Here is a 25045-nt window from a genome sequence, read left to right as displayed (position 1 = left end):
AAAAAAAAGAAATTTACACACAAATGGACTTTTCTTCTTTTTGTTGAAACAACCACAAGACTAGGAAGAGTTTAGACCCTTCTCATGCAGTGGATGACAATAGTAATAAAGGCATCTAAACACTTACTAAATACTCAGGTATGATGCCAAGGACAGTTATTCTGTGCATCTGCTTTGAGCAGTCTTATCCCCATTTTACAGATGAAGTACTGGGGCACGGTGAGGTTCAGTGGTGGGCTAGACGTCTGTCAGACTCCCAAAGCATGTGCTGTAAATCCTGTACTCTACCATATCCTGTGAGGACTGTGAAAGTAATTTTCTAACCAGCCTCTGTTTCTAGTCTCCCACTTGTCATCCATTGTGTTGCTGGATTTAATGTTGGAGGGTATGCCCTGCGTCTCATGATTCCAGTGCTTTCATGTGGCCTCCAGGATCAACCCCAGACCCCTTAGCCTGGCATCATGTTGCGTCTGGTCTGGTCTCGTCTCTCTTACTATCCTTGTCTCTGGCTGGGACCTTGCATCTGATCATTCACCATGGACCTAATATGCCTTGTGTTTTGCTTGGCCTCAGCCTTGTCTTCTTAGCCAAAGTGACCATCCTCTGTGTGGGACCGTCTTTGTCTTCTTGCCTTCCCGTGGTCCATGGTTCCATCCTCTCCGCTCTTCTCTTTGGTCCATCTGCTCCTCCCACTCTCCCAGCCTCTGCCCCCTAAAAGTGGATGCTCAGAACTGGCTTATTCTTTCTATGGCTTTGTCCTGTCACAGAGCCTTGCACATTTTAAGTACTTAATAAGTTGTTTAATTGAATTCATTCAGTTCTTTTTCATCCTCCCAGCAATATCCCCGGTAAGTAGTTCCAGTTCTGTCCTGCTGTACTTTTAGTCTCTCCTCTATATGGAGTTTTTAATCCTTGTCACTCAAAACGCTACAAACATTTGTGAGTTACTTGGAACATGATCAGCTCTCTTCCTACCTCACCGCTTTCATCTTTGTTTTATTCTACCACCTACCCATTTTATTCCAGCCAAATGCACTTGATCTCAGCCTCATTAGTTTTATTCTCAGCCCTGGCTGATTTTTTTTCTCCTTCATTGTCCCAGTTGCCTGAAACCATTCCTATTCCTCTTCTCACTCAAAACTGTGACGTACACTGTCTCTTCTCCACTCATCCTTAGGATGGTAAATAGGTCAGGAAGCAAATATAAAATACCACTCATAAACATCCTCCCCTGTCCTAATGAGCCACAAATATGTCTTTTTTAATACAACAAAGAGAAAAAGCAGAATGATTTTACATGTTCATTATAAACTGTAAGTAAAGGAGAAATACCAAGTTACTCCTAGATAGTCTGAATATGACTGCTCAGTCCATACACTTAGGTCCTGGGAACACTGGGCACCCTCTGTAATAAGGCACCACTCATTCCAGTTTTACCTTGACATTCTCCTGGGCAGCAGGTGGGCCCTTGCTAAGATATTCAGGTATTTACAGTCAGCCATAAATTAAGTTGCAATGACAGGTCTCCTTAGCATAAACATCAAACGTCTCTTTTGAGTGAGAACAAAGCTTTCATTCTCTAGACCTGAGGCTTAAGGGTGAACTTGTTTAAACAGCTCTCTGGGGTTGGGTTTGTCTCCAAGTAGAATGTCAGAAAGGCAGTTGGTAGAATAGATAGTGTGGAGCTGGCTTTTCAAACACCTTTCTCTTATGCAAACCCCATTCCGAGACCTTTTCCCAGATTGGAATTAAATACCAAGCTTATCAAGTGTCTTATTGTTAAGTCTCTGGGTTTTTTCCCTCCTCATACAAACAGCTTCCTTTATTAAGTCACTTACATGTTTTTCATAAGTGTGTTTTACCAGTACATTCTTTGGTTTTTTAGGTACCACCCAACTACACATGTAAAACTTGACTTTATTTTGGCTTTTGGATACTTGAGAGGTTTGGTTTGGTTTGGTTTTAATGTGTTTTTAAAATATTAAATAAAATAAAATCTAATTTTGATGATTGTGAAGGGTGAAAATGTAACTTGGGTCTTTTTTTTTTTTAACCAACCAGTAGCATCTGATTGCTTTACTTCAACATTACGTGATGTTTCTACTTAGGTTAGAGGTTTGGCTCCTGGCACATTGTCAGTTTCCAGTTACTGTCCCCCCTCACCCCTATCAGGGGAACCAAACATGACCTCTGTTTTGTAACAGTTTAGTGGCAGATACCTACCATTTTTTTTTTTTTTTAAGATTTTATGTATGTATTTACTTAACAGAGATCACGGGTAGGCAGAGAGGCAGGCGGGGGCGGGGGGGGGGGGCAGCAGGATCCCTGCTGAGCAGAGAGCCCGATGTGGGGCTCGATCCCAGGACCCTGGGATCATGACCTGAGCTGAAGGCAGAGGCTTTTAACCCACTGAGCCATCCAGGCGCCCTGACACATCCCATTTTTTAACCTGATTCAGGATTTTCCTAAACATTTTGGTAGCTGTCTAGATCAGTAGTTACCTTTTTTCTTTGTCTTTTTAAAGCAGTGCAACTCTTTAAAGAATACAAAAGTAGAGGGGCGCCTAGGTGGCTTAGTCAGTTGAGCATCTGCTTTCAGCTCGGGTCATGATCCCAGAGTCCAGGGATCGAGCCCCACTTCGGGCTTAACAGGGAGCCTGCTTCTCCTTCTCCTCCCTGCTAGTGATCTCTCTCTCAAATAAATAAATTAAAATCTTAAAAAAAAAAAAGAATAAACAATAGAAATATATGTATAGCAGATAAAAGCCACTCTGGCAGAGCCCCCTTCCCTCTCCAGTTACTAGGCTGAGATGTATTAAACCCAGTGCTATCTACCAGGCACTGTGCTAGACACCAGTGAGAAAATGGCGAAGCAGCACAGGGCAGTGGCTCCCCCCTAATAGAGCTTAAAGATTCCTGGACATCTTGGAGAGCACGGGGATTCAGGAAGAATACAGTCTAAAGAACGCTAGACCTCCAGGGTTCCCCCCCCATTTATGTATGTATTTATGTAATCTCTGCACCCAACCTGGGGCTCAGACTTATGACCCCGAGATCAAGAGTCATGTGCTAGACCAACTGAGCCAGGCATCCAGAGGGTTTTTTTTTCCCCCTGTGCATGTGTGAGGTGTTTAGATGTTTTTGTTTCATAATTGGTATTATATTATACATACTGTTTTTGAAAGGTGTGGTATTTTTAATATTGTGGTAAAACACAGATAACAGAAAATTTACCATTTTAGCCATTTTAAAATGGACAGTTAGTGGTGTTAAATACCTTCATAATGTTATCACCACTGTCTGGTTCTAGAACTTTTTCTTTACCCCAGAAGAAACCTGGTAACCTGTTAAGCAGTAACTTCCCATCCTCCCTCCCACTCTACTACCCAGCTCCTGACAACCACTAATGTGTTTTCTGGATATTTAATATAAATGGAATCATACAGTATGTGGCTGCTTTCACTTACACAGTGTTTTTAGGGGCACCTGGGTGGCTCAGTCATTAAGCGTCTACCTTTGGCTCAGCTCATGATTCCAGGGTCCTGGGACCCAGCTCCTCATCAGGCTCCCTGCTTGGCGGGAAGTCAGCTTCTCCCTCTCCCACTTGCCCTGCTTGTGTTCCCTTCTCACTGTGTCTCTGTCAAATAAGTAAAATCTTAAAAAAAAAAAAAAAAAGGTCATGTTTTCAAAGTTCATTCATATTGTAGTGTGTATCAATAGTTTATTCATTTTTATGGCCAAATAATACTCCATTGCATGAATATACCACATTTTGTTTTTCCATTCATTATTTGGTAGACATTTGGTTTGTTTCTACCTTTTGACTATATAAATAGTACTATTATGAACATTCATGTACAAGTTTTTGTTTGAACACTTGTTTTCAGTCTTTTGAATGTATACCTAAAGTGGAATTGTTGGGTAATACGGTAATTCAACATTCAGTTTATGGGGGATCCATCAACTATGTTTTGCAGCAGCGAAACATTTTATGATCAGTGGTATACTGGCAATGTATGAGGGTTCCTGTTTTCCAAGTCTTCACTAACGCTGGGTATTTTTCTTTTTCTTAAGAACTTCCTAGTGGGTGTGAGTGGTGTCTCATTGTGGTTTTGATTTGACTCTGCATTTAAAATTCATTTGCATTTGAGATAATGTTGGGCATTTTTTCATGTGCTTGTTGGTCATTTGTGTATCTTTTTTGGAGAAATGTCTGTTCAAGGCCTTTGCCCATTTTTAATTGTTTTGTGTTGTTGAGTTATGAGTTCTTTATGTATTCCGAGTGCTAGGCCATTATTAGATATGTGGCTTGCAGATATTCTCTCCTCTTCTTTGTATTCTCTCATACTGTCCACTGAGGCGTGGGAGGTTTTAATTTTGTTGAAGACCCGCTTATTTTTCTTTTGTCCCTTGTGCTTTTGGTATGCTATCTAAATACCATTGCTAAATCCAAAGTCATAAAGCTTTACCCCTATTTTCTAATTTGAAGTTTTAAAATATAAGTTATAACTTGTATATTTAGACTGTTGATCCGTTGAGTTCACTTTTACATGTGGTGTGAAGTAAGGGTCAACTTCATTCTTTCACATCTGCATATCCAATTGTCTAGGGCCGTTTGTTGAAAACTAGGCCTTCCCCCCTGAACAGTCTCGAAATTCTTGTCAAAAATCAGTCAATCAGAAATGTATAGGTTGGTTTATGGACTCATTTCTGTTGCATTGATTTATGTGTCTGTGTTTAATGCCAGTATCACCCTGTTTTGATTGCTGTAGCTTTGTAGTAAGTTTTGAAATCAGGAAGTATGAGTCGTCCAACTTTGTTCTTTTTTTTTTCTCCAAGACCATTTTGGCTCTTTGGACTCAGAGTTGAAGTCTTTATTCTATCCTAAGGAAGCTGTAGAGGGTTTGGATAAGGTCCAAGGAAGACTAATTAAAATAATCATGCCTTGTAATAGGCTATTCTTATCAGTTTGGCCTGTCTGATGGAGGCTGTCATCTGGAAGGAAGAGGGCTGAGAGGCAGAAAGTTGTGAAGGGGAAGGGCTGCGCAAGCTGGTTTGGGCAGTTCATTGTGGATACTGCAGACCTAGAAGGTGACCCAGTGAGGTTTGGAAGAGGCAGGTTTAGCATACCTGAACAGGACAGTGCCCCATTCTGGTACAAAATCAGTGAAGCTTTATATCCCCAATGGGCGATTAATGTAAGCTACAAGTCATAAATATTGTAGCTTTAAGATGTTTTAGAACATCTGTGGGTCTTTATCTACCAGGACAGATGTGGATGTTTTGTGGTTTGCCTCTTACCTTCCAAGGTTGGGCCACCACCCTGTGCTGTCCTACACCCAGTCCCCTGGAGATGTGTTCTGGGGCAGAATAGTGGGCTGAGTGGCCAGGAGCCTATGCCTGTATGGTGGCTCTTGTGAATTCCCATGAGCCACACCCTTGCTAAGTGTCCTCCCAGTGGGTCAGAGAGAGAGAGGACCCAGCCCCAGTGCCCTGCCTGTAGTGGGGTTGTCCTTGCTGAGACCTAGCCACCTCAGTGCCTCCATAAAGTGCAGCTAGACAGACGCTGTCCAAGTTGGGACTTGTTGGTCTTCTTCGAAACACAGACTCTCTCATGAATCAATTTTGCATCTTTATCCTACCACAGACCGCCTTCTGATCATATTTTGGAGCCACATTCAAATCCTGCTTAGGTGGTTTGTTTTTAGTTAAGGTTTGACTGACTTGTTAATAACAAAATGCTGTGCTAGTGAGAAATTTGTTCTGGGCCCCTTTTTTTAGTGGGGGGATAGGCTGAGAGAATCCTAAACAGACTCCACACCCCCAGCAGGGAGCCTGACGTGATGCTCCATCCCACAACTCTGAGATGCTCCATCCCACAACTCCGAGATCTTGACTTGAGCCGAAATCAACAGTTGGGCGCTGAAACAACTGAGCCACCAAGGTGCCTCCTCGTTCTGACCACTTTTTAACTTGATTGTGTCTCAAGTGATTTTGTTACTCCTCTGTGATTGGTTTTCCAAATTGTGTTATTTCTACTACATAACTCCTTGGTTGTGGAATACAGAGAGTTTTAGGTATATATATATATATATTGTGTGTGTGTGTGTTTGTAGACTGATTTAACCTGATGAGTGACTACGAAGTAGATTATAAAGGGCTATTAGCACTCATTAGTCCAGATTTAACTTTTCAAAGAAATCATGGTTAGGTTGCTGATTAAGTGAACTAGTACATTTATAGTAAATTCAGATGTTTTTATAACTTTATTACTTATTTTGATAAATGAATATTAACAGAAGACTAGCCCTAATATCTGTCTTTAAAGTTCAGGAGAGAGTATATAAAATTTAAAGCAGAACTTCCCAGTGTTGGATCAGTGATCCAAACAATGTGAATTTAAAAACAAACTGGATTCAGATTTCAGCTGGAGGATTTTAGAGGTCATTTAGTTCGTTGCCTTCTTTTTGATTAATCGTGAGGAAAATGAGGTTCAGAGAGGTTAAGTGACTTGCCCAGTGCCACACGGCTAGTTCCTGGAAGAGCTGAGGCTAGCATAGCAGTTTCTTGCTGCGCTTGCTGTGGTCTTACTGTAACTTGCCACTTCCTAATTAGTGGTTAAAGAGACATTGTATGTGTGCGTGCCTGAGTGTGTGTCTGTTTATGTTTGAGTCTTACATTTAGAGGAGAGAGTAAAGTTGATTGAGCACCTACTTGCTGAGCTCTTTTTTTTTTTTTTTTTTTTTTTTTTTTTAAAGATTTTATTTATTTATTTGACAGACAGAGATCACAAGTAGGCAGAGAGGCGGGCAGAGAGAGAGAGGAGGAAGCAGGCTCTCTGCTGAGCAGAGAGCCCGATGCGGGACTCGATCCCAGGACCCTGAGATCATGACCTGAGCCGAAGGCAGCGGCTTAACCCACTGAGCCACCCAGGCGCCCCTTGCTGAGCTCTTTTTAAAATGTATTATTTCGTATGGTTCTTGCATAGTCCTGTAAAGCGATTATTTTTTTTTTTTAAAGATTTTATTTATTTCACACAGAGAGAGATCACAAGTAGGCAGAGAGGCAGGCAGAGAGAGAGGAGGAAGCAGGCTCCGCACTGAGCAGAGAGCCCGATGCGGGGCTCGATCCCAGGACCCTGGGATCATGACCTGAGCTGAAGGCAGAGGCTTCAACCCACTGAGCCACCCAGGCGCCCCTGTAAAGCGATTATTAACAGTCCCACTTTACAGATTATGAAACCGGGGTGCAGGAAGGCTACTAACTTGCGCAAGGTCGTGTGATTGGTGTTAGAGCTGGTATTTGAGCCTTGGGTCTTTCTGACGTACTCCTGCCATCATAACCCCACTGTAGCTCGCGTGTTAAGTAACTGAAGCCTTTTCAAGGGTGTGGGAGTGGTGATGGTTATCTTAAAGATATATCTGTTGCAGACTTCTCCCTCACTCTGTAAAATATATAGAGGTACCCAGATGTGTGCAGAAAGAGTCCTTCTCTGAACACTCATAGCACTTAGCGGATGTTTGGCTAATCTTCATACCATCTCTGTAAGATAAATGGTATTTTCTGGTTAGGCGGCTGAGGCCCAGATAGATTCAGGGACTTGCCTAATTCCTTATCACAAACCCACATGGCCCTGCTCCCAGTTCCGTTCTTCATCCCGTCTCACATAGATTTCACCACTTTTGTTCTTTCCTGTCTTACACCAAGATTGTTTAAGTACTTCCCAAAAATAATGAGCCACGTGTGGGTGTGTTCGTTCTCCAGAATGAATCACTGTGAAAGAGGCCATGAACCAACGAAGGGAGAATAAGTATCTGGAATCAGAGACTCTCGGCTCTCCTGTCTACTGACAGACTCTGAAGTGAGCTTTTTTTTTTTTTTTTTTTTTTTTCCCTTCTTAAAAGGCGGCTACAGGTCTGGCCTGTGTGTCCCGCTATGCTCAGAATAGCCCTCTTGGAGTTGTTCGTTTTCCCTTCTTGCTTCCCAAAATAGCCCCAGTGCTGTTCTCTTTGCTGGATGTCAGGGCACATGTACTGAGAGGTGTGTGCTCCATGGGGAACCCCTTTGTGCCTCCATGTCCTCCGTGACACAGAGGGGAGGGGCGTCAGCTTCCTTGGATGGCTGGTCAGGACTCCAGTGTGAGTAAAAGGTTTGGCTCGAGTATTAAGAAGGATGCAGAAGTAAATTTAAGTTAGCAAGAAGAATAAAAGAGGGAGCAAAAAGAGGTATTTGGGGGGAAATGAGGAGGTTTCTTTGTCTTTCTTGTGTCTAAAAAGGGTTGGAATCGAAGTTTAGGAAGAACTTATTTTTAAAAATTGCTTTTATGATTTGGATTCTAGTCTAAAGGGACCTGCTTTAAACTTCCTGCCCTTAAAATAGAACACTACCCTCACCCTTCAGCAGGTAGCTGCGTGTTTTGGAATTTCTCCCAGAAGAAAGGGCTCTGATCAAAGGCCTTACGTGAAGCCCCGCAGCGGCCTCGTACCTGTCAGTGTGCGCTCCCCTTTGTTTCCGGGCGTGGGAATGGCCAGAGATTGCATCATTTATAGAGCTTGAGGAAGGGGGCTTGGGCACGGAGATATTTAGAATCTGTCTTTGAAACTGAAAAGCCGAGAGATGCCTTCCAGTATCTTGCAGGAAGAGACAAAGATAGACTGTTTACAGCCTGAAGGGGTGAGTTACAACAGGCTAGGTTTTCATGGGATTGGTCATAAACGTCTCTTCTCTAGGGGGCTTGGTTTGAATATATTCCCACTCGGTATCCAGATAGTAGTCAATGAGTGTCCAGTGTGGGACTTGGGTGGGCTGCCCCCTCCATTTCCCTATGGGCGAATGCTTCATTCAGCACCGAGTCCCAGCCTAAGTGTCCCAGCCGCGCTCCTGCCTGTTCCGAGAGGTCAGGGCTGGGTTAGGCTCATGGGAGACAGTGTTGGGGAGAACCAACTGCTGCTGTCTGTGTGCTATTCTTGTTAGATGGATAAATAAAGGATTTCAGATTCCAGGGCTGCTGAACTGGCTTTCAGAGGCGCCAAATTCATTTACAGTAATTTCCTGTCAATAGTGCACACTTATGTATAAAACACACCCAGCAGAACTCATTAGTCCCAGACATGATTGTACACACTGCCTATTTGGGGGGCACATGTGTGTGTGTGCGTGTGTGTGTGTAAAATATATTTACATGTATTCATATATTTTATATATATGTATATATTTTACATACATATATAAGATTTTCAAGTGATATCCAGGGACCTTCCAGAGTAGGTTTAATTTTGAACACTTTTTATGCATCAGCTCGTTTGATCCTCCCAGTAACTCTTTGAGGTAAGCATTAATATTATCCTCGTTGGAGGTTATTCTTTTCACCCCTTGTGAGAGGTGCACCTGCCATGGACCAAAGGGAGAAGAAGGATATTGGACTAATGGGTGGGAAGCTTTTCACGAGAAGTGATGGTCAGGCTGAATCTTAAAGGATTTGTGAGAAGTAGCCAGGGAAAAAAGCACTGCAGCAAAAGAATGTGTGAGAGCATGCTGCATTCAGAAAACTGTAGGCCTGCCTGGTGCCGGAGAAAGGGGATGGAATGATGAGCCACCATCAAGTGAGGGAGCCTGTGTGGCTTTGGATGGAGGATGTAGGGTTGGGGCAGGAGGTGGTGTCATCTTCTCCAAGGGGTAGGTGCCTTCCTCTCTCCTCAGGGATCTATATTTAAAGGAAAACTTCATTCCCAGCTACAGAATAATGTATAATGAGTCTAAGACAGAGTTCAAGAGGTGGTTTCTCTGTTTCTCATGGGCATTAGATAGGGCACTTAGAAGAAAATGGTGGAGCTTGGAAGCTGGGTTTCTGAGCTGAATAAGCAGGTGAAAAGTTGTTGCTCCCATTGATGGTGTCATCTTTCGTGCCCTGTCTGTATAAAAGCTCCTTATTTGGGAACATCAGGTGTGCTAAAGGGTTATATGCTAAGTCTAGAAAAGGACCTAGGAGGAGATCTCCCCATTAATGTCAGCATACTCCCCAATCCTGCAGCTCTGCAGTGTGCATGTACCAGCTGCCTCCAGGCCAACTACACGTGTGAGACAGATGGGGCCTGCATGGTTTCCATTTTCAACCTGGATGGCATGGAGCACCACGTGCGTACCTGCATCCCCAAAGTGGAGCTGGTCCCTGCCGGGAAGCCCTTCTACTGCCTGAGCTCTGAGGACCTCCGCAACACCCACTGCTGCTATACTGACTTCTGCAACAAGATTGACCTGCGGGTGCCCAGTGGTGAGTGGACAACCTTGTTGGACTATTGGCTCATCCTGGAGGCAGGGCACCCCCATCATCTCATCCTTTGCTCTTTCCCAATCCCTTTGTTTGGCCATAGGTGAAGGTACCTTTTAGATGTTCTCCAGGGTGACAAGGGGGTGGGATTCCTCCCCAGTCAGGTCTGTGGACAAGAGGTTGGGGGTAGGCAGATGGTCAGCGTAGTCCCAAAGGGGAAAGCCGCGTTTTGGCTGCTGGCTGAGCAGCTGTGGGCAGCTGGTGAGGAATGGGAGAGCCAGGCAGGGATCCCCACGGGAAGGTATGGAGACAACCCCTGAGCTCTGTGAAGGCGGCTGCGGGCCGAGAGTGATGGCAAGATGGAAAGAGAGACCTGAGCTGGAAAAGGACAGCAGTCACGGCTGAGGAGTGTTATTAGCTGGCACTCCTTTGCAAGTGTACCATATAGAAGGCATTACTGGGAGAGCAGAAGAGGAGGGACTTAAAGCTGCAGGGCTTAAAGCAGCTGTTACGAGTGGAAGAGCAGAAGCTGGCCTCTGTCTGGGGCACTGAGGCAGGATAGTCCCATGAAATGCTGCGGATGAGAGAGTGGATTGTGAGTCGGACTGTTGGAAAGGGCTCCTCCATTCGAGAGGATTGCATCTGAGAGCACCGGGCAGACAGACAGCCGGGTAAGACCAGGGAGGTCAAGGGCACCTTGAACACAGGCAGAGGGAAAGGGCATTTTTCACGTGGAGGGAGGTGTTGGGGACAGATAAGGCCAGAGCTTTCCCCTTTTTTTACTGTGTTCTTTCCCTCTCCTCTCTTACTTGACCCAGGTCACCTCAAGGAGTCTGAGCACCCTTCCATGTGGGGCCCTGTGGAGCTGGTGGGCATTATTGCTGGCCCAGTGTTCCTCCTGTTTCTCATCATCATCATTGTTTTCCTTGTCATTAACTATCATCAGCGTGTCTATCACAACCGCCAGAGACTGGACATGGAAGATCCCTCATGCGAGATGTGTCTCTCCAAAGACAAGACGCTCCAGGATCTTGTCTACGATCTCTCCACATCAGGGTCTGGCTCAGGTACCAAGTCCTTCAGTGATTATGTCTGTGGTTGGTCTTCGTCACTGGTTCCCAGCGGGATAGACCGTTTATGAAGAAGGCTGGGCCCTGTGCTTGTCTCTGCCAGCATGAAAGCATTTGGCTTCCTAATTCCCCTTCTTTTGGAGTCTGATATATAATAAGATAATGGGCCCACAGAAAAGCTTTCATTCCCTGGGATTCCAAAGGTCAACTGCAAAACTCTCCATTCCAGAAACCCCGCCTCTCTTCAAGTCTTATAACTGTGCATCTATTAAAATTCACCTGGTTCCAGCTGAGCAGTGGAGTGCTCAATGGAAGGGCCCCTTTGGAGAAACAGGAGTGTGCCGAGTTTCTGTGAGATGGTGATAGCTAATCATTGATCTCTGAGCAACCACAAGGGGAGTTTAAGGACACTGAGTAAAGCTGAGAGCTGGGGTTTGGTGAATCATTGACTTGTACCAGTTGCCCAAGGGTTTTTTGGTGGGGGTTACGTAAAGGCAGCCTGGGCTGACAGCATGGGATCAGTACCATTTGTTTCCTGCACGGCCTGTTGGTAACCAAGTCTTTCTTAGATGAGGAAATTGAACCTAACCCTGGACCTTGGTGGGAGCCCGGAACTCAGGATAAAGGGACTGGGGTTGCTCAGGTCTCAGGGCATAGCTCAGCTAGCTATTAGATGTGAAAGGAGTACCAAAGAGTGTTTTTATGAAGACAGTCATTTTAGTGATGGTGGTATTTTGTCCTTGTTAAAAAAAAAAAATCATCTGCAAAGGACTCTATTGCCATTCTGGCTAAAACATACAGAATTATATTGTGAGAATTTTGTGTGTGTTTACGTATGTTTCCTTGCCGTGTGACAAAGACTATTGTTCCATAGGGAAATTATGCCATCAGTCATGGCCAGACATTCCTCCTTGAACACAAGGAATACTTTGAGCTGTGACATCTCCTGAATTTCAGTGGTTTTGCCTTTATTAAGCTCTGCAGTAGAGAGTGCCAAAATGATGGATATATTTAAAAGCTGCATATTTTTAGGAAGAGAGAAAATACATGTCTTGTTCTTTGCTGAAAGAGGTAGGGCAGTGGTTAGAACTGCCTGACTGACTCTGCGACTTAATTTGCTTTCACAGGAGGGTAGCTCAGGTTTTCTGAGTTCTTTTGGAGATCAGAACTAGCCAAAGCTAACGAAGGTCCACTGTCGTCACTTAGTCCTCTGGAGTAAAATGATAATATTAACGATTTTTCCTTGTTCAAGTCCCTTCTTAATTCCAAATATGCAAAGCTTTGAAGGTGTTGGCCTTTTAATACTGTGGTTTTTAAAGTGATAAGTGTTCATGTGGCTTTCAGTTCCCTTCAGCACGTATGTGTTGAAGGCCCTCTGGGTGACACAAGGTAAACAAAGATGACAAGGGCTGACCCAGGATCAGATAGAAGAGATGGGGATTGCTGGGAAAGGGTCTCATGGGGGAGGTGCCTTTAAAGGGGCCTTGAAGACGGAGTTGGATGTTTTATGAGAGGTAAGAGGACAGGGAACATTCCAGGCCAAGGAAAACCCCTTGAGCTAAAGGACAAAAGGGCACAGAAGCTCACCATGTGTTCAGGGGACAATACAGAGACAGGGATGCCCTGCCCACACTGGGGGGTGGGGACTGGCAGCACAGCATGGGTGGGCAGGACCTTGGGTGCTATTCTTTATCTTGTAAGGCAAGAGGCATCTCCCGGAAGTTTTCATGTGGCAAAGTAAACATTCATGTTTTCCGGTTGAAGGAATTCTGGCAGTGGTGTGGAGGGTGAATTCACTCATTCACCAGCCCCCCCCCCATTAGGGAGGGCAGGGTGAAGCAAGGCTGTGTGTGGGTGTGCAGGGCAGGAGGAGGAAGACAGGGGAGGTGGAAAGACCAGTTAGGGAGTCTTTTAAAGAAGGACCAGAACTGGGCTCAGGGGAATGGAGAGGAGGGGTCTGATGTGAGAGACATGGTGGTGGTTACAGAGTTGTAGTTAAAAGCATAAACTTCAGGGGGCACCTGGATAGCTCAGTGGGTTGAGCCTCTGCTTTCAGCTCAGGTCATGATCTCAGGGTCCTGGGATCAAGTCTAGCATCGGGCTCTCTGCTCAGCAGGGAGCCTGCTTCCCCCTCTCCCTCTGCCTGCCTCTCTGCTTACTTGTGATCTCTCCGTGTCAAATAAATAAAATCTTAGAAAAACAAAACAAAACCATAAACTTTGGGAGCAGGCAGTTCTAAACTTAAATCCCTTCTTTGCCACTTGCTGCCTGTATGAGTTCAAATGAGTTACTTAACTTTCCCTTTTGAGCCTTCGTTTTCTCATCTGTAAAATGGGGATAATAACACCATCTACCTTATAGGTGGTTGTGAGGAAATGAGATGATTTATCTAAAGCTTTATCATAGTTCCTGGTGCACAGTAAGCCTCCGGTAAATGGTATTCACATCCACAGGACTTAGGGATTAATAACATGTTTATTTGGTCTGGGAGAGGATGTGAGAGAGCTCCGAGTCAGTCCTAAGGGTAACTGTGATTGGATAGATAGGGAGACTACTGAAGGGGGCACATGAAGCAGTAAATGAGCCCTGCGAAAGACAGTAAAGTTACTCTTAGGATAAGCGTGGGTTGTCTCTTGTTGCATATCTGGAGCTTGACCTGTGAGCAGAGCTTTGGAGAGAGGTGGGAACCTTGCCTACCTGACCAGTTGGGCTTTCATGGGCCACACAGCACCGCCCTCTAGTGGCTGTAGAGGGGAGCTGCCTGAGGCACCCCCAGTCCTCCAGCGCTCTTTCCTCTTCTCTGCCCTCTTTCCTCTTCAGTTAGCATAAAGCAGATATGGGTGGACTGGCCCACAAGAGGCCGACTGCAGAGTTGGTAAATCTGGTCACACGTGTGCAAATCTGTCTCCCATACTAACTGAAAAAAAAATTTGCTTAGATAAGGCGTAGCTAATCTCGTGCGTTTCTGTTTCTGTGTCCACTCACTACCAGTTGCTGCCTGATTTAGCCCTCTGACTGCTCACCTAGCCATGGTGCAGGGGCAGCCACAGCTGTCCTTGGTCATTGGACGAGGGTGGATTGGAGGCATTGTGTGGTAATGGCCTTTCCAGTGTGGCAGTGAGAGTGGGAGTTGCAAAGTTCAGCGAATTTTCAATATCTGCCTTTCATTCTTTGGTCCACAGGGTTGCCCCTTTTTGTCCAGCGCACAGTGGCCCGAACCATCGTTTTGCAGGAGATTATTGGCAAGGGCCGGTTTGGGGAAGTGTGGCGTGGCCGCTGGAGGGGTGGTGATGTGGCTGTGAAGATTTTCTCTTCTCGTGAAGAACGGTCTTGGTTCCGGGAAGCAGAGATATACCAAACGGTCATGCTGCGCCACGAAAACATCCTTGGATTTATTGCTGCTGACAATAAAGGTAATGAGCCGGGTTTGGGTATGGGGGGATCCCAGAGCCAGCAGTAGCCCCAGAGGGTGGGGGTCACTGGGGAAGTTGAACAGCTATGGGACCGCCTTCAGAGTTACTCCCATAGAAAGAGAATCCGAATAAGCTGACAGTCCTTCCAACTTTTCTTCTATGAAAAGCTTACACCAAAACCCAGGCTCTTCAGCAAGCAAAGCTATTAAGCAGATAAACAAGATCAGCCCCTCCCCCTGCCTGCTTACTCTACATTCCTAACACCCCTTCCCCTCACCCCTAATGTAGTCCCGGCAGGGGCTCCAGTTAATTTACCTTGAAAATCACTAGAATGAAGAATTGCAACCTCATCCCCTGCCAGGGCAGGAGAGCCCTGAAAAGTGTGTGGTCCATGTTCTGTGATGTAATTGGCAGTGACCACAGGTGTAGTGGAGCGGGCAGCATAGCAGGGATGACCTGGCTTCCCACAGAGTGTCACCTCCTCATGGTCTTTAGGCTCCGCTTTTGGTCGGCTTGGACCTGGGGTCCCTTGGTTCCTCCTTCCTCTCCCTTCTCATTTTCATTTAATTTTGGAGTCTCTGTTGTGTGGCCAGGCATATCCTTGTTTTTGAGGGCTTCACTGACCAGCAGAGCGAGAGGTTAATGAATAGTTGATTCGAGGAATTCTAGGAAGCTAGACTCTCATAGCAATCTATTAGCTAATCGATTAATCGAAAGCCAATCAGTCTAAAGCTCTTCCATTGAGCAAAAATTGGGAGTGAGATGGGGGTCAGGGAGGTCCCACGTGAGCTTGATTGAGACCAGGGTGTCAGGAGTCCGTCAGGAAGAAGAATCAGTGGGAAGGGCACTGCAGACACACATGTAGAGGTGAGGAGTGTCTGGGACCCTGCAGGTCATGTGGGTGGAGAGGCTGCCACCACCAGACTGTGAAGGGCCTCCTAGAGAGCCTTACGGTTTATTCTGAGATAGTGGGGAGTACTTGGCATTTCAGTCATTAATTCACTAACAGCCATTGACCACTGTGGGGGAAGACCTCTGCCAGCTGCTTTGATCGTCACAGGGAGCAAATCGTGGGCCTTGTCCTTGCAGCTTCCAGAGAGAGGGGGAGGCAGGCATGTGGGCAGGTAGCGCACCTGAAGTCGGAAAGACCGGGAGGTGTTTGCTTGTGCATTTGAGAGAGTCGCCCTGACAGCTGTGACACAGGCTGCTCCCATGACATGGCAGTTTCTAGAAGTTAGTGTCTCCAAAGCCTGCAGAAGATGTTAACTATTTATTCTTCTTTCCTAAGACCACAGCAGACTGCCAATTCCTTGCATTGCTTGGGTGGGGGGGATTGTCATATGGCCCCAACTGCCCCTAAGTGGAAGAGGCTCGGACTCAAACATGGGGGAAGAAGGGGAAGAGAGCATGTTTATTCCCTCTGAGTAAATTATGCTTTTTATTATTATTTTTTAACAGCAACATCTTTTGAGAGCACTTCAATTTTATATACAGGTTAAAGGCTCAGAAGATATCTTCCCTTCTAACTTTGACTTACTGCCAGGGTCCTCCCAACTTCAGAGCTGGTTGGAGTGCCAGAGCAGGTTGTTGGGTGGGCTCCTTGTTCGTAATCAGAGAAGCCAGAATTGGTGCTGTTCCAAAAGCCACTCCCTGTATTGATTCTGGCAGCCTGTATGAATAGGGATCTGGCTGTAAAAACTCACATTAGGGCCAAGGGAGGAAGAAAAATCGGACTCCTTCGTTTTTGCCTTTTTAGCATGATATATATATATATATATATATATATATATATATATATATATTTCCAGGATATATAATGGATATATATATATATATATATATATATCCTGGAAATATATATATATATATATATATATATATCCTGGAACTAGCACCGGCCTGGAATTTGGAGATCTCAATCCAATTTCCAATCTTCCTATTGACAGCAGCATAACCTAATTAGATTACCAGCTTTGGGTTTTTCTTTTTCTCCTTCCTCCTTCCTACTACACACTGCCTCTCATCCCCTACCCCGTAGAAAAACGCGTGCTGTCCACCTTCCATTGCTCTTCTGGGGATAAGGTGACCTTTCTGCAATACTTGGAATTGTGCTCTTCATGCACTGAAAAGCATTTTTTTTTGTCTGGAATATAAGAACACAATAAGGAGCTCTTTGCTCTTCTCCCAGAGAGAAAGAGCTCATGGCCTGGAAGGAGCAGTGGCCTGAGAGGAAGCATTACGGATGAGCCAGCTGGGGGGCTGGGCTATGCTCACAGGCTCGTGGAGCACAGAGGAGGGTCTGCAAAGCCTTCCTCGTTGGCCACAGCAGGTGCAGCCAGTCACAGTCTAATGAGTAGATGAGTAGGTCGTGTTCAGACTCTGACAGCACCTGCCAGAAATAAGGGAGCCTGTCTAAGAAAGAACATCATTCTTCTGTCCTTCCTGGACCCCCACACTGGTGATCAAGTATAGATGAAACGGGTACAGAGGGGGAGGCTCAGGAGGTGTGGAGGCCACCATGAAATCAGGCGTCTAGTTGGGAGTTCATGCTGTTCACCTATTCTTTCTTTCCTGCCTTAACCGTTTTGCTGGTAGTTGTGCCTCTTCCAGAACTCCTCTGTGGTTCTCTGCAGATAATGGCACCTGGACACAGCTGTGGCTCGTCTCAGACTACCATGAGCATGGCTCCCTGTTTGATTATCTTAACCGATACACAGTGACCATTGAGGGGATGATTAAGCTGGCCTTGTCTGCAGCTAGCGGGCTAGCACACCTGCACATGGAGATTGTGGGCACCCAAGGTGAGTGGACCCCGCTAGAGCGCCAGGAAGTTGAGTAGACTTTGAAAGCCGGTACCATCCAGGTTTAGTTTCCAGAACGCCTTTTTCCTGAGGTGGTTGGAGGTGGGCCTCAAGAACTGTGGCCCAATCTAAGGGAGAGAGGTTTGAGTTTCCCTTGAGAACAAGAGGTGTCTCCAGTGGGGTCTTTCCACCTCTGTCTTTAGAATTTTCTCAGGGCTCTGGAACATAAAGTTTCCATTGTTTGTCAACGGCTGGCCTGGCATGATTGCTGAGTGGTGAGCTAGTGTTCTGTCATCCCCGAAGGCTTCACACACATGTAAAAGAATGGAGCCCAGAGGAGAAAGGGAGCTAGGGCAGAGGAACACAGTTCACTAAAGTCACGTCACACATTCGCTGTTGGGGACAGTTGGCTTACAGACACTGGGCTTTTTCTAATCTAGGAAGGTTCTCCTGGAGGAAACAGACCTCAAGCTTCCTTGTAGGTTGACTGTGACATCAGCTCTTTGGGGTATCATGGTTCCTTTTTTTTTTTCTTTTAAAGATTTATTTATTTGACACCGAGAGAGAAATCGTAAGTAGGCAGAGAGACAAGCAGAGAGAGGGGGGGAAGCAGGCTCCCTGTTGAGCAGAGAGCCCAATTTGGGGCCCAATCCCAGGACCCTGAGATCTTGACCTGAGCCAAAGGCAGAGGCTTAACACACTGAACCACCCGGGTGCCCCTGGGGGATCATGGTTCTCCTCCATATTGTGGGTGTGCTCCCTGATTTCTGGTTGACCAGGGCAATGGCTCTTGCTGGCCCTGACTGGAAACCAACCATTAACATGTGTGACAGTAGCAGGCCTTCTCTTCGCCTCTTTGACAGTGAGAGTCTAGCAAATACAGCAGTTCTTCTTGGAATTCCTTTGCAGTTCTATCCTGGAGTGTATCAGTTCAGGGAAAAGAATGGAGGAGACATGAGAATCACTAATGTGCATGTCCTTCTGAGCTCTTCACTTACCCACATTAATGTGTTTCGTCCTCACATAGCTGTCAAGTAAGGATTGGGGTAGCCTCATGTTGTGGATGAGAAGACAGAGGTACAGATGGGTTAAGTCGCCTTTTAGAGTTACGGGGTTAGTGGAAGGCAAAGCCAGAAGTAGGACCCACATAGTCTGGCTGCGGAGTCTTAGGCTTTTAACATGTATGCTCTCTCTATATAAAGATCCATATTTTCTTTTCTCTGCCAGGGAAGCCTGGAATTGCTCACCGAGACTTAAAATCAAAGAACATCCTGGTGAAGAAAAATGGCATGTGTGCCATCGCAGACCTGGGCCTGGCTGTCCGCCATGATGCAGTCACGGACACCATCGACATTGCCCCGAATCAGAGGGTGGGGACCAAACGGTAGGAAGGCCTTGGGCCTCTGACTTTGCCCTGCCCTTGTACCGAGGCGCGCACGAGCGCCCATCTCCCTATCTGCAAAGGAGAAAGAGACATAGACATGGAGGTGTGGCTGAATCGAAGCCCCACCCCGTGCACTGGAAAGCTGTGCTGGTTGCATCCAACAGATGCGGGTGTCGTGAGCCTGGCTCTAAAGAACGAGACACACGTAGCTGTTCTTGGTGTTGGGCAGGGGAGGCAGCAGAACAAGAGAATCTGGAGAAAGATCTGAGAGGGGGCAGGCCACAGACTTGGCTGGGGCAGGGAGGAAGAATGTGTAGTCCCAAGGGTGCTTTGCTGACGCAGGGGTATGTCTGCTCTGGGGTCAGAGCAGGTTTGCCCACCCCGAGCAGAGGTGACTTAGGGTGGAGAGTTGGGGCACCTTTAGGATTATGGGTCTGCTTCCTGCTTCATACAGAAGTGAAGGAAGGAGTAAGGAATTATGATTGTAGATTGATTTCATGAGTTAGAAACGGAGTGTCTTGTAATGGGACAGAAGAGGAGATCTATTTATCTGCCAGATTTCAGTGAATTTCACTCAGGTGTGCTGCTGCTTTCCTCCCTCTTCACCTATATGAGTGCAGCTACCTAGGCCCCAAAGTGTGAGGCCTGAGGTGACCCCCCCCATTGGCCTTCAGGTCGGGGGGATGCTAAGGGGTAGGGGGACTGGCTCGAGTAGTACTATTTAATCAAGGAAGAATTAGCAATCACCTAGAATTAATTTCATTTTTATCTGTAATTAGGTAAGATAACAAAAGATGTTCAGAGTGAAATTTAAACTCAACCCATCACTGTGGCTACATTTAATAAAGTCCAAGACCCCACAAGCCACCAGATATTATGGGTTGTTACTACCCTGTGATCCACAGAACAAATACTACTGTCAGGAAATCAGAACATGCAAAACATGCTTACATCTCGATGGTTAAAAAATAGAGGTACAAAAAGAGCGGCCTAGTATCACCCAGCTCTGGCTGAAGTTTCGAATCCAAAACATGGGAGTTTGCAGTAAAGAGAATTGATCACTTCCTGCTCCCCAAGGAACATTCTTGGGGTGATGCCTTTCTACATTCCGAGGGCCCCTGAATCACTACTTGGATTTAAACGAAGAAATCGTTTTCTTGGCGTGATTTTGCTTCCTTTGCTCTTGCAGATACATGGCCCCCGAAGTGCTCGATGAAACCATTAACATGAAGCACTTCGACTCCTTCAAATGTGCTGATATTTATGCCCTCGGGCTTGTGTATTGGGAGATTGCTCGGAGATGCAATTCTGGAGGTACCTTTCTTTTTTGCCTTCTCTTGCTCCCCCGTCCCAGTCCAGCTTGCCGGATCCACTGAGGGAGCTCACCTGAGGGAGCTGGTGTTTCTGTGCCTCCTTTCTCTTTACAACCTATTGGGTGTCTAAAGCCAGAGCCCATCACACCTCGGGTCCTCATCAAAGATGAGGGAATCTTGGAGGTGATTGTACTAAAAGTGTGTCGACTCTGTTGCATAGTGCTTTTTACAAAATTGTATTTATTTTTAAAATTATTTTTATTTATTTGAGAGAGAGAGTGTGAGTGTGCTGATGGTTCAGGGGTTGGCAGAGGGAGAGAGAGAGACTCTCAAACAGGCTCCACGCACAGCCTGGAACTCGACTCAATCCCAGGACCCCGAGATCATGACCTAAACCGAGATCAAGAGTTGAATGAATGCTTAACCGACCATGACATCCAGGTGCCCCTGTAGAATAGTGTTTTACATTGTGGTAACCATTCTGGAGGCTTATTTGGCTTGGTTTTTTGTTTGTTTCTTTTTTTTTTTTTTTTTTTAAACACATTGTCCTTGTCCTCAGAGTTTGGGAAAGCCCCGGGCAGGAATAGCCCAGGACTAATGCAGGGCCTCCCTTTCCATGAGAGGCAGGGAGTATGTTCTGACACCAGCTCTCAGGCCATAGTACTGATCAGATAATGGTGGTAATTTCTGAATTTGGAACAGAAAGTTTATTAACATACAGGATTTTCTCAAAATGAGTTAGGTTTTTATTCTGTAATTGTTTCTTACACCTTTGGCATTTGCACTGCTCCCCCATACCAGAATCCAGTAAAAGGTAGTATCAGATCTAGCAGGAAACATTTTTTATCATTAGCTTAGTACATCAGTATTATACAGTGACTTCTAACTTTTCTGCCATGTGAACAAATTCAGGAACCACTAGAATCTTTCCCTCAGCCATTTGTCTCTGATGTAAAAGATTCCAGGTCAATGGAAATGAAATAAATAAAAATTAAGTGAACTTAAAAGAACTGTTAAGTCTTCCAGTGGAACGCTCTTCTGTTTTACTCACCTTTTCCATCTCTCATGTGTTTGGGAAGATTCACATTATGGAGCAGGCACCCAGGTATTATTCATGGAATTGCACATACAACATATTTAAAAATTTATTTTTAAAGCAAATTATACCCCCCAGCCCCCAACATGGGACTTGAACTCATGATCCTGACATTAAGAGTCCTGTGCTTGGGATGCCTGGGTGGCTTAGTTGGTTGAATGGCTGCTTTTGGCTTGGGTCATCATGCCCGCGTCCTGGGATGAGTCCCACGTCGGGGTCCTTACTCGGCAGGGAGCCTGCTTCTCCTTCTGCCTCAGCCTGCCATTCTGCCTGCCTGTGCTCGCTCACTCTCTCTGACAAAAAAAAAATTATTACTATTATTTTTTAAAGAGTCGTGTGCTCTACTGACTAAGCCAGCCAGGCACCCCTGAAATGTGGATCATTATATACAGATAAGACAGATTTAAGAAAAATCTGGTCACACAGGTCTTAAACTGTGAATAAGTTAATTTTTTCCCCAGAAGTTGGGGCTGAGTATTCTAGTAATAATGATACTTACTACTCACTGTGTATGAACTCACTGAATCTGTCCTGCAGAACCTAAGAGGTGGGTACTATTATTTTCATAATTTTACAGATGAGAATGAGTCACAGCAAAATTAGGTAATTTATCCAAAGTCACACTAATCAGCTAGGATTCAAACACTGGCAGACTGAGGCCAGAGCATAGTTTCTCAGCTACCCCTTAGATAATTACCAAGTCAGACTCTGTTTATAGATCTGCCCCACTAGCTCAGAACAGTAGAATTTTTCCTGGAAAAGGGCAGGGAAAGTTACCTTGGAATTTTTAAATTAGCTTTTTATTACAGAAAGTATTTCAGTTTGTAGCTCTAAAAGATAAGAACTTAAAAACATGACACTGTTATCATACTTTAAAAGTGAATAGTATTATCATTTAACCAGTCCAGGTTGAGATTTCCCCAGGCGTCTCCAGATTTTTTAAACAGTTTGTTCAAATTAGGGTTCAAATAATGTCCATCAGCTGCAGTTGGCTGACACACATCTTAAGTCTCTTATAATGTACAGGTCCCCCCTCTGCTTTTTTTTCCTTTGCAGTTTATTCCATTGCAGAATCTAGGTCATTTGCCTTGTAGTTTTCCTATCTAGATTTTGCCAGTTACCTTTTCCTGGCATTCACATGTTCTCTATTCCTGTGGATTTCCTGTGATAGTTACATCTAATGATGAGAATTACACACACACACACACACACAGTATTTTCCCCCAAAGTTGTTCTGTTACCAGGCACATAATGCGGGTTCTGTCTTCTTTGTGATGTTAATAGCCATCAGTGATCATTGTCCAAATCCACATTCATTAGAGGTTGAAAAATGCCAATATTCTGATACTGTCAATCCTGAAATATTAGCTAGATTTTTTATTTAATTTCTTAAAGCTTAAACAATAATTTTTTCTTAAGTAAACTCTACTCCACACATGAGGCTCAAACTCATAACTCTTGAGTCGCATACCCTCCTGACTAAGCCAGCCAGGCACCCCTGGATTTCTTCTTCTTCTTTTTTTTTTTTTTTTTAAAGATTTTATTTATTTATTTGACAGGGATCACAAGTAGGCAGAGAGGCAGGCAGAGAGAGAGGAAGGGAAGCAGGCTCCTTGCTGAACAGAGAGCCTGATGTGGGACTCGATCCCAGGACCCTGAGATCATGACCTGAGCCGAATAACCTCCCCCCCTTTTTTTTTAAATATCGTGAACTGGTGGATTAAAATCCATTGATGTGATTAATTTGTCCTACTTTTGCTTAAATGTTCTCATCTTTGGCCACAGGGGAGCTTTCCAAGTTTGTGCCTTTTGACACGACCTTAGTAGTCTTTGATAGTTCGCTAGTTTTCGTATGGAAAAGATACTCCTGGCTAATCTCGTGTATCTCTTATCCCCTTCCTGGAACCCACCCACCTCTCCAGGGAGCCCTGGCTCCTCTTAGCGGGAAGTGATATTTATAGATCACAGTGTAAGTGTTGTTGTAGATTTTAGAGTACTGGCCTCCTTCTGTTGATAACTCAGGTGGATATTTTTCTTTTCTCCCAGGAGTCCATGAAGAATATCAGCTGCCGTATTATGACTTAGTGCCCTCTGACCCTTCCATTGAGGAAATGCGAAAGGTCGTATGTGACCAGAAGCTCCGTCCCAACATCCCCAACTGGTGGCAGAGTTATGAGGTAGGAAGCTTCCCTGCCTCCTGTGGATTTTCCATCTGCCTGATTTTTCTACTTTAGAAAAAGGGTTTCCTAATTAAAAAAAAAAAAAAAAAGAAAAAGGGTTTCCCAACAAGGAGGCTGTGCCCAGAGGTAACCTCTGAGTGTGTCAGTTATGCACAACCATGTGCTGTCTTTTTTTTTTTTTAAAGATTTTATTTATTTGACAGACAGATTACAAGTAGACAGAGAGGCAGGCAGAGAGAGAGGAAGGGAAGCAGGCTCCCTGCCAAGCAGAGAGCCCGACGTGGGGCTCGATCCCAGGACCCTGTGATCATGACCTGAGCTGAAGGCAGAGGCTTTAACCCACTGAGCCACCCAGGTGACCAACAATGTGCTGTCTTATACTAAGTCCTGAGGGGCCATGGTGCCTTGTCCTGGTCACTGTGGGTTCCCTTGCAGATCGACAGCCTAGAAGAAGAAAAATCTATGTCTTGGGGACCAAGCCAAGTGAGGTTGTCAACAAGAGACAGAAACAAAAACTGAGCGGGGAGCGTTAGACCTAGCTAGAAAAATGGCTCTGGAACCACAGGGGTGAGCTGAGCTCTGTGGAAGAGCCTAGAAGAGGCATCCAGGAAAGAAGCTTAGCCTGGATGTAGAAGAACAGCAGGACAGGACTTAGGGAGAAGGCATGTCTGTGAGGGAGGTGGCTTTTCTAAAAACTCAGGAGGGGAGGAGGGTGTGTAGGGTTGGAGTTTGGGTGAGGTGGCATCTGAAGTGGGGCGGGGACAGCATTTGGGGGGGAATTGAAATGAGAGCAAATTTATAATGCAGGTTCCTAATAAACATGGCATTTTGGGGTCTTAGAGTCTTCCCAGGAGCAGGGTTTGCGGAACCAAGTGCACGTGGGCCTCTTTGGCCCTCATGGCGCTGCTTTTAGACATTCAAACCACTAGGGGGCATTGGTGCATTTAAGAACAAAATCATTCAGTTTACATTTGACGTGATGTCTTCCTGTTGCATAATAGAGCAGCATTTTCCAAAATGTTCCTTGGAGCCCTCAGGTCAGGGTTTCCGAGGATGAGGGTGAGGTTAAAAGAGCTGGTCTTTAACTGCCCCTGTTCCACACACCCTTCAATCAGTCTTTGAAATTTTGAAAACCACTGGCCTAGGGTAGCCACTGGGGACTTCTGTGGCCCTCAGAAACCAGAGCTTTCTGCCTCTGACAGGATTGCCTTCAGGGGCTCCGTTGCTGCTGCTCCTCACCCCCAGTCTGTGCCTGTGAGCCGGCAGACGTGCACGTGCCCAGAGGTGCCCCTGTTGTGCCTGGCTCACGTGCTGCTTTAGAAAACCAGTTAGGACAGAATCATGCAGAGGGAGTCTCCAGCCCGACAGAAGTGATTTTTGGAGCCCTGGCTATTTCTGGGACCCCCATTCAGAGCACCCCAGTGATGGCTGGCCGAGGGCACTTGCAGGGCACATCGCCCCTCTCCAGGCACAGCATTCTCCTGGCCCCCGAGGAACAAGGGGAGGGAAGCTTGCCCCAGAG

The 25045-nt window shown here is 45.6% G+C and overlaps 1 protein-coding gene across 2 annotated transcripts in view; it reads left to right on the top strand.

The window, feature by feature from the left end:
• ACVR1B (activin A receptor type 1B) overlaps positions 1–25045 on the top strand; it is a 35877-nt gene that overhangs the window by 7580 nt on the left and 3252 nt on the right. For both annotated transcript variants that reach the window (XM_059185295.1, XM_059185296.1), the window contains 7 exons: positions 10030–10269; positions 11085–11333; positions 14519–14749; positions 17383–17550; positions 18778–18934; positions 20124–20248; positions 23390–23520. In XM_059185295.1, coding sequence (XP_059041278.1) covers positions 10030–10269; positions 11085–11333; positions 14519–14749; positions 17383–17550; positions 18778–18934; positions 20124–20248; positions 23390–23520 — 1301 coding nt within the window. The remainder of the gene's footprint in view (positions 1–10029; positions 10270–11084; positions 11334–14518; positions 14750–17382; positions 17551–18777; positions 18935–20123; positions 20249–23389; positions 23521–25045) is intronic.

Source organism: Mustela lutreola, chromosome 8, assembly GCF_030435805.1.
Source record: "Mustela lutreola isolate mMusLut2 chromosome 8, mMusLut2.pri, whole genome shotgun sequence".
NCBI classification, from domain to species: domain Eukaryota; kingdom Metazoa; phylum Chordata; class Mammalia; order Carnivora; family Mustelidae; genus Mustela; species Mustela lutreola.
Note: the sequence above shows the minus strand (reverse complement) of the source record. Positions and strands in the feature narration are given on the sequence as shown.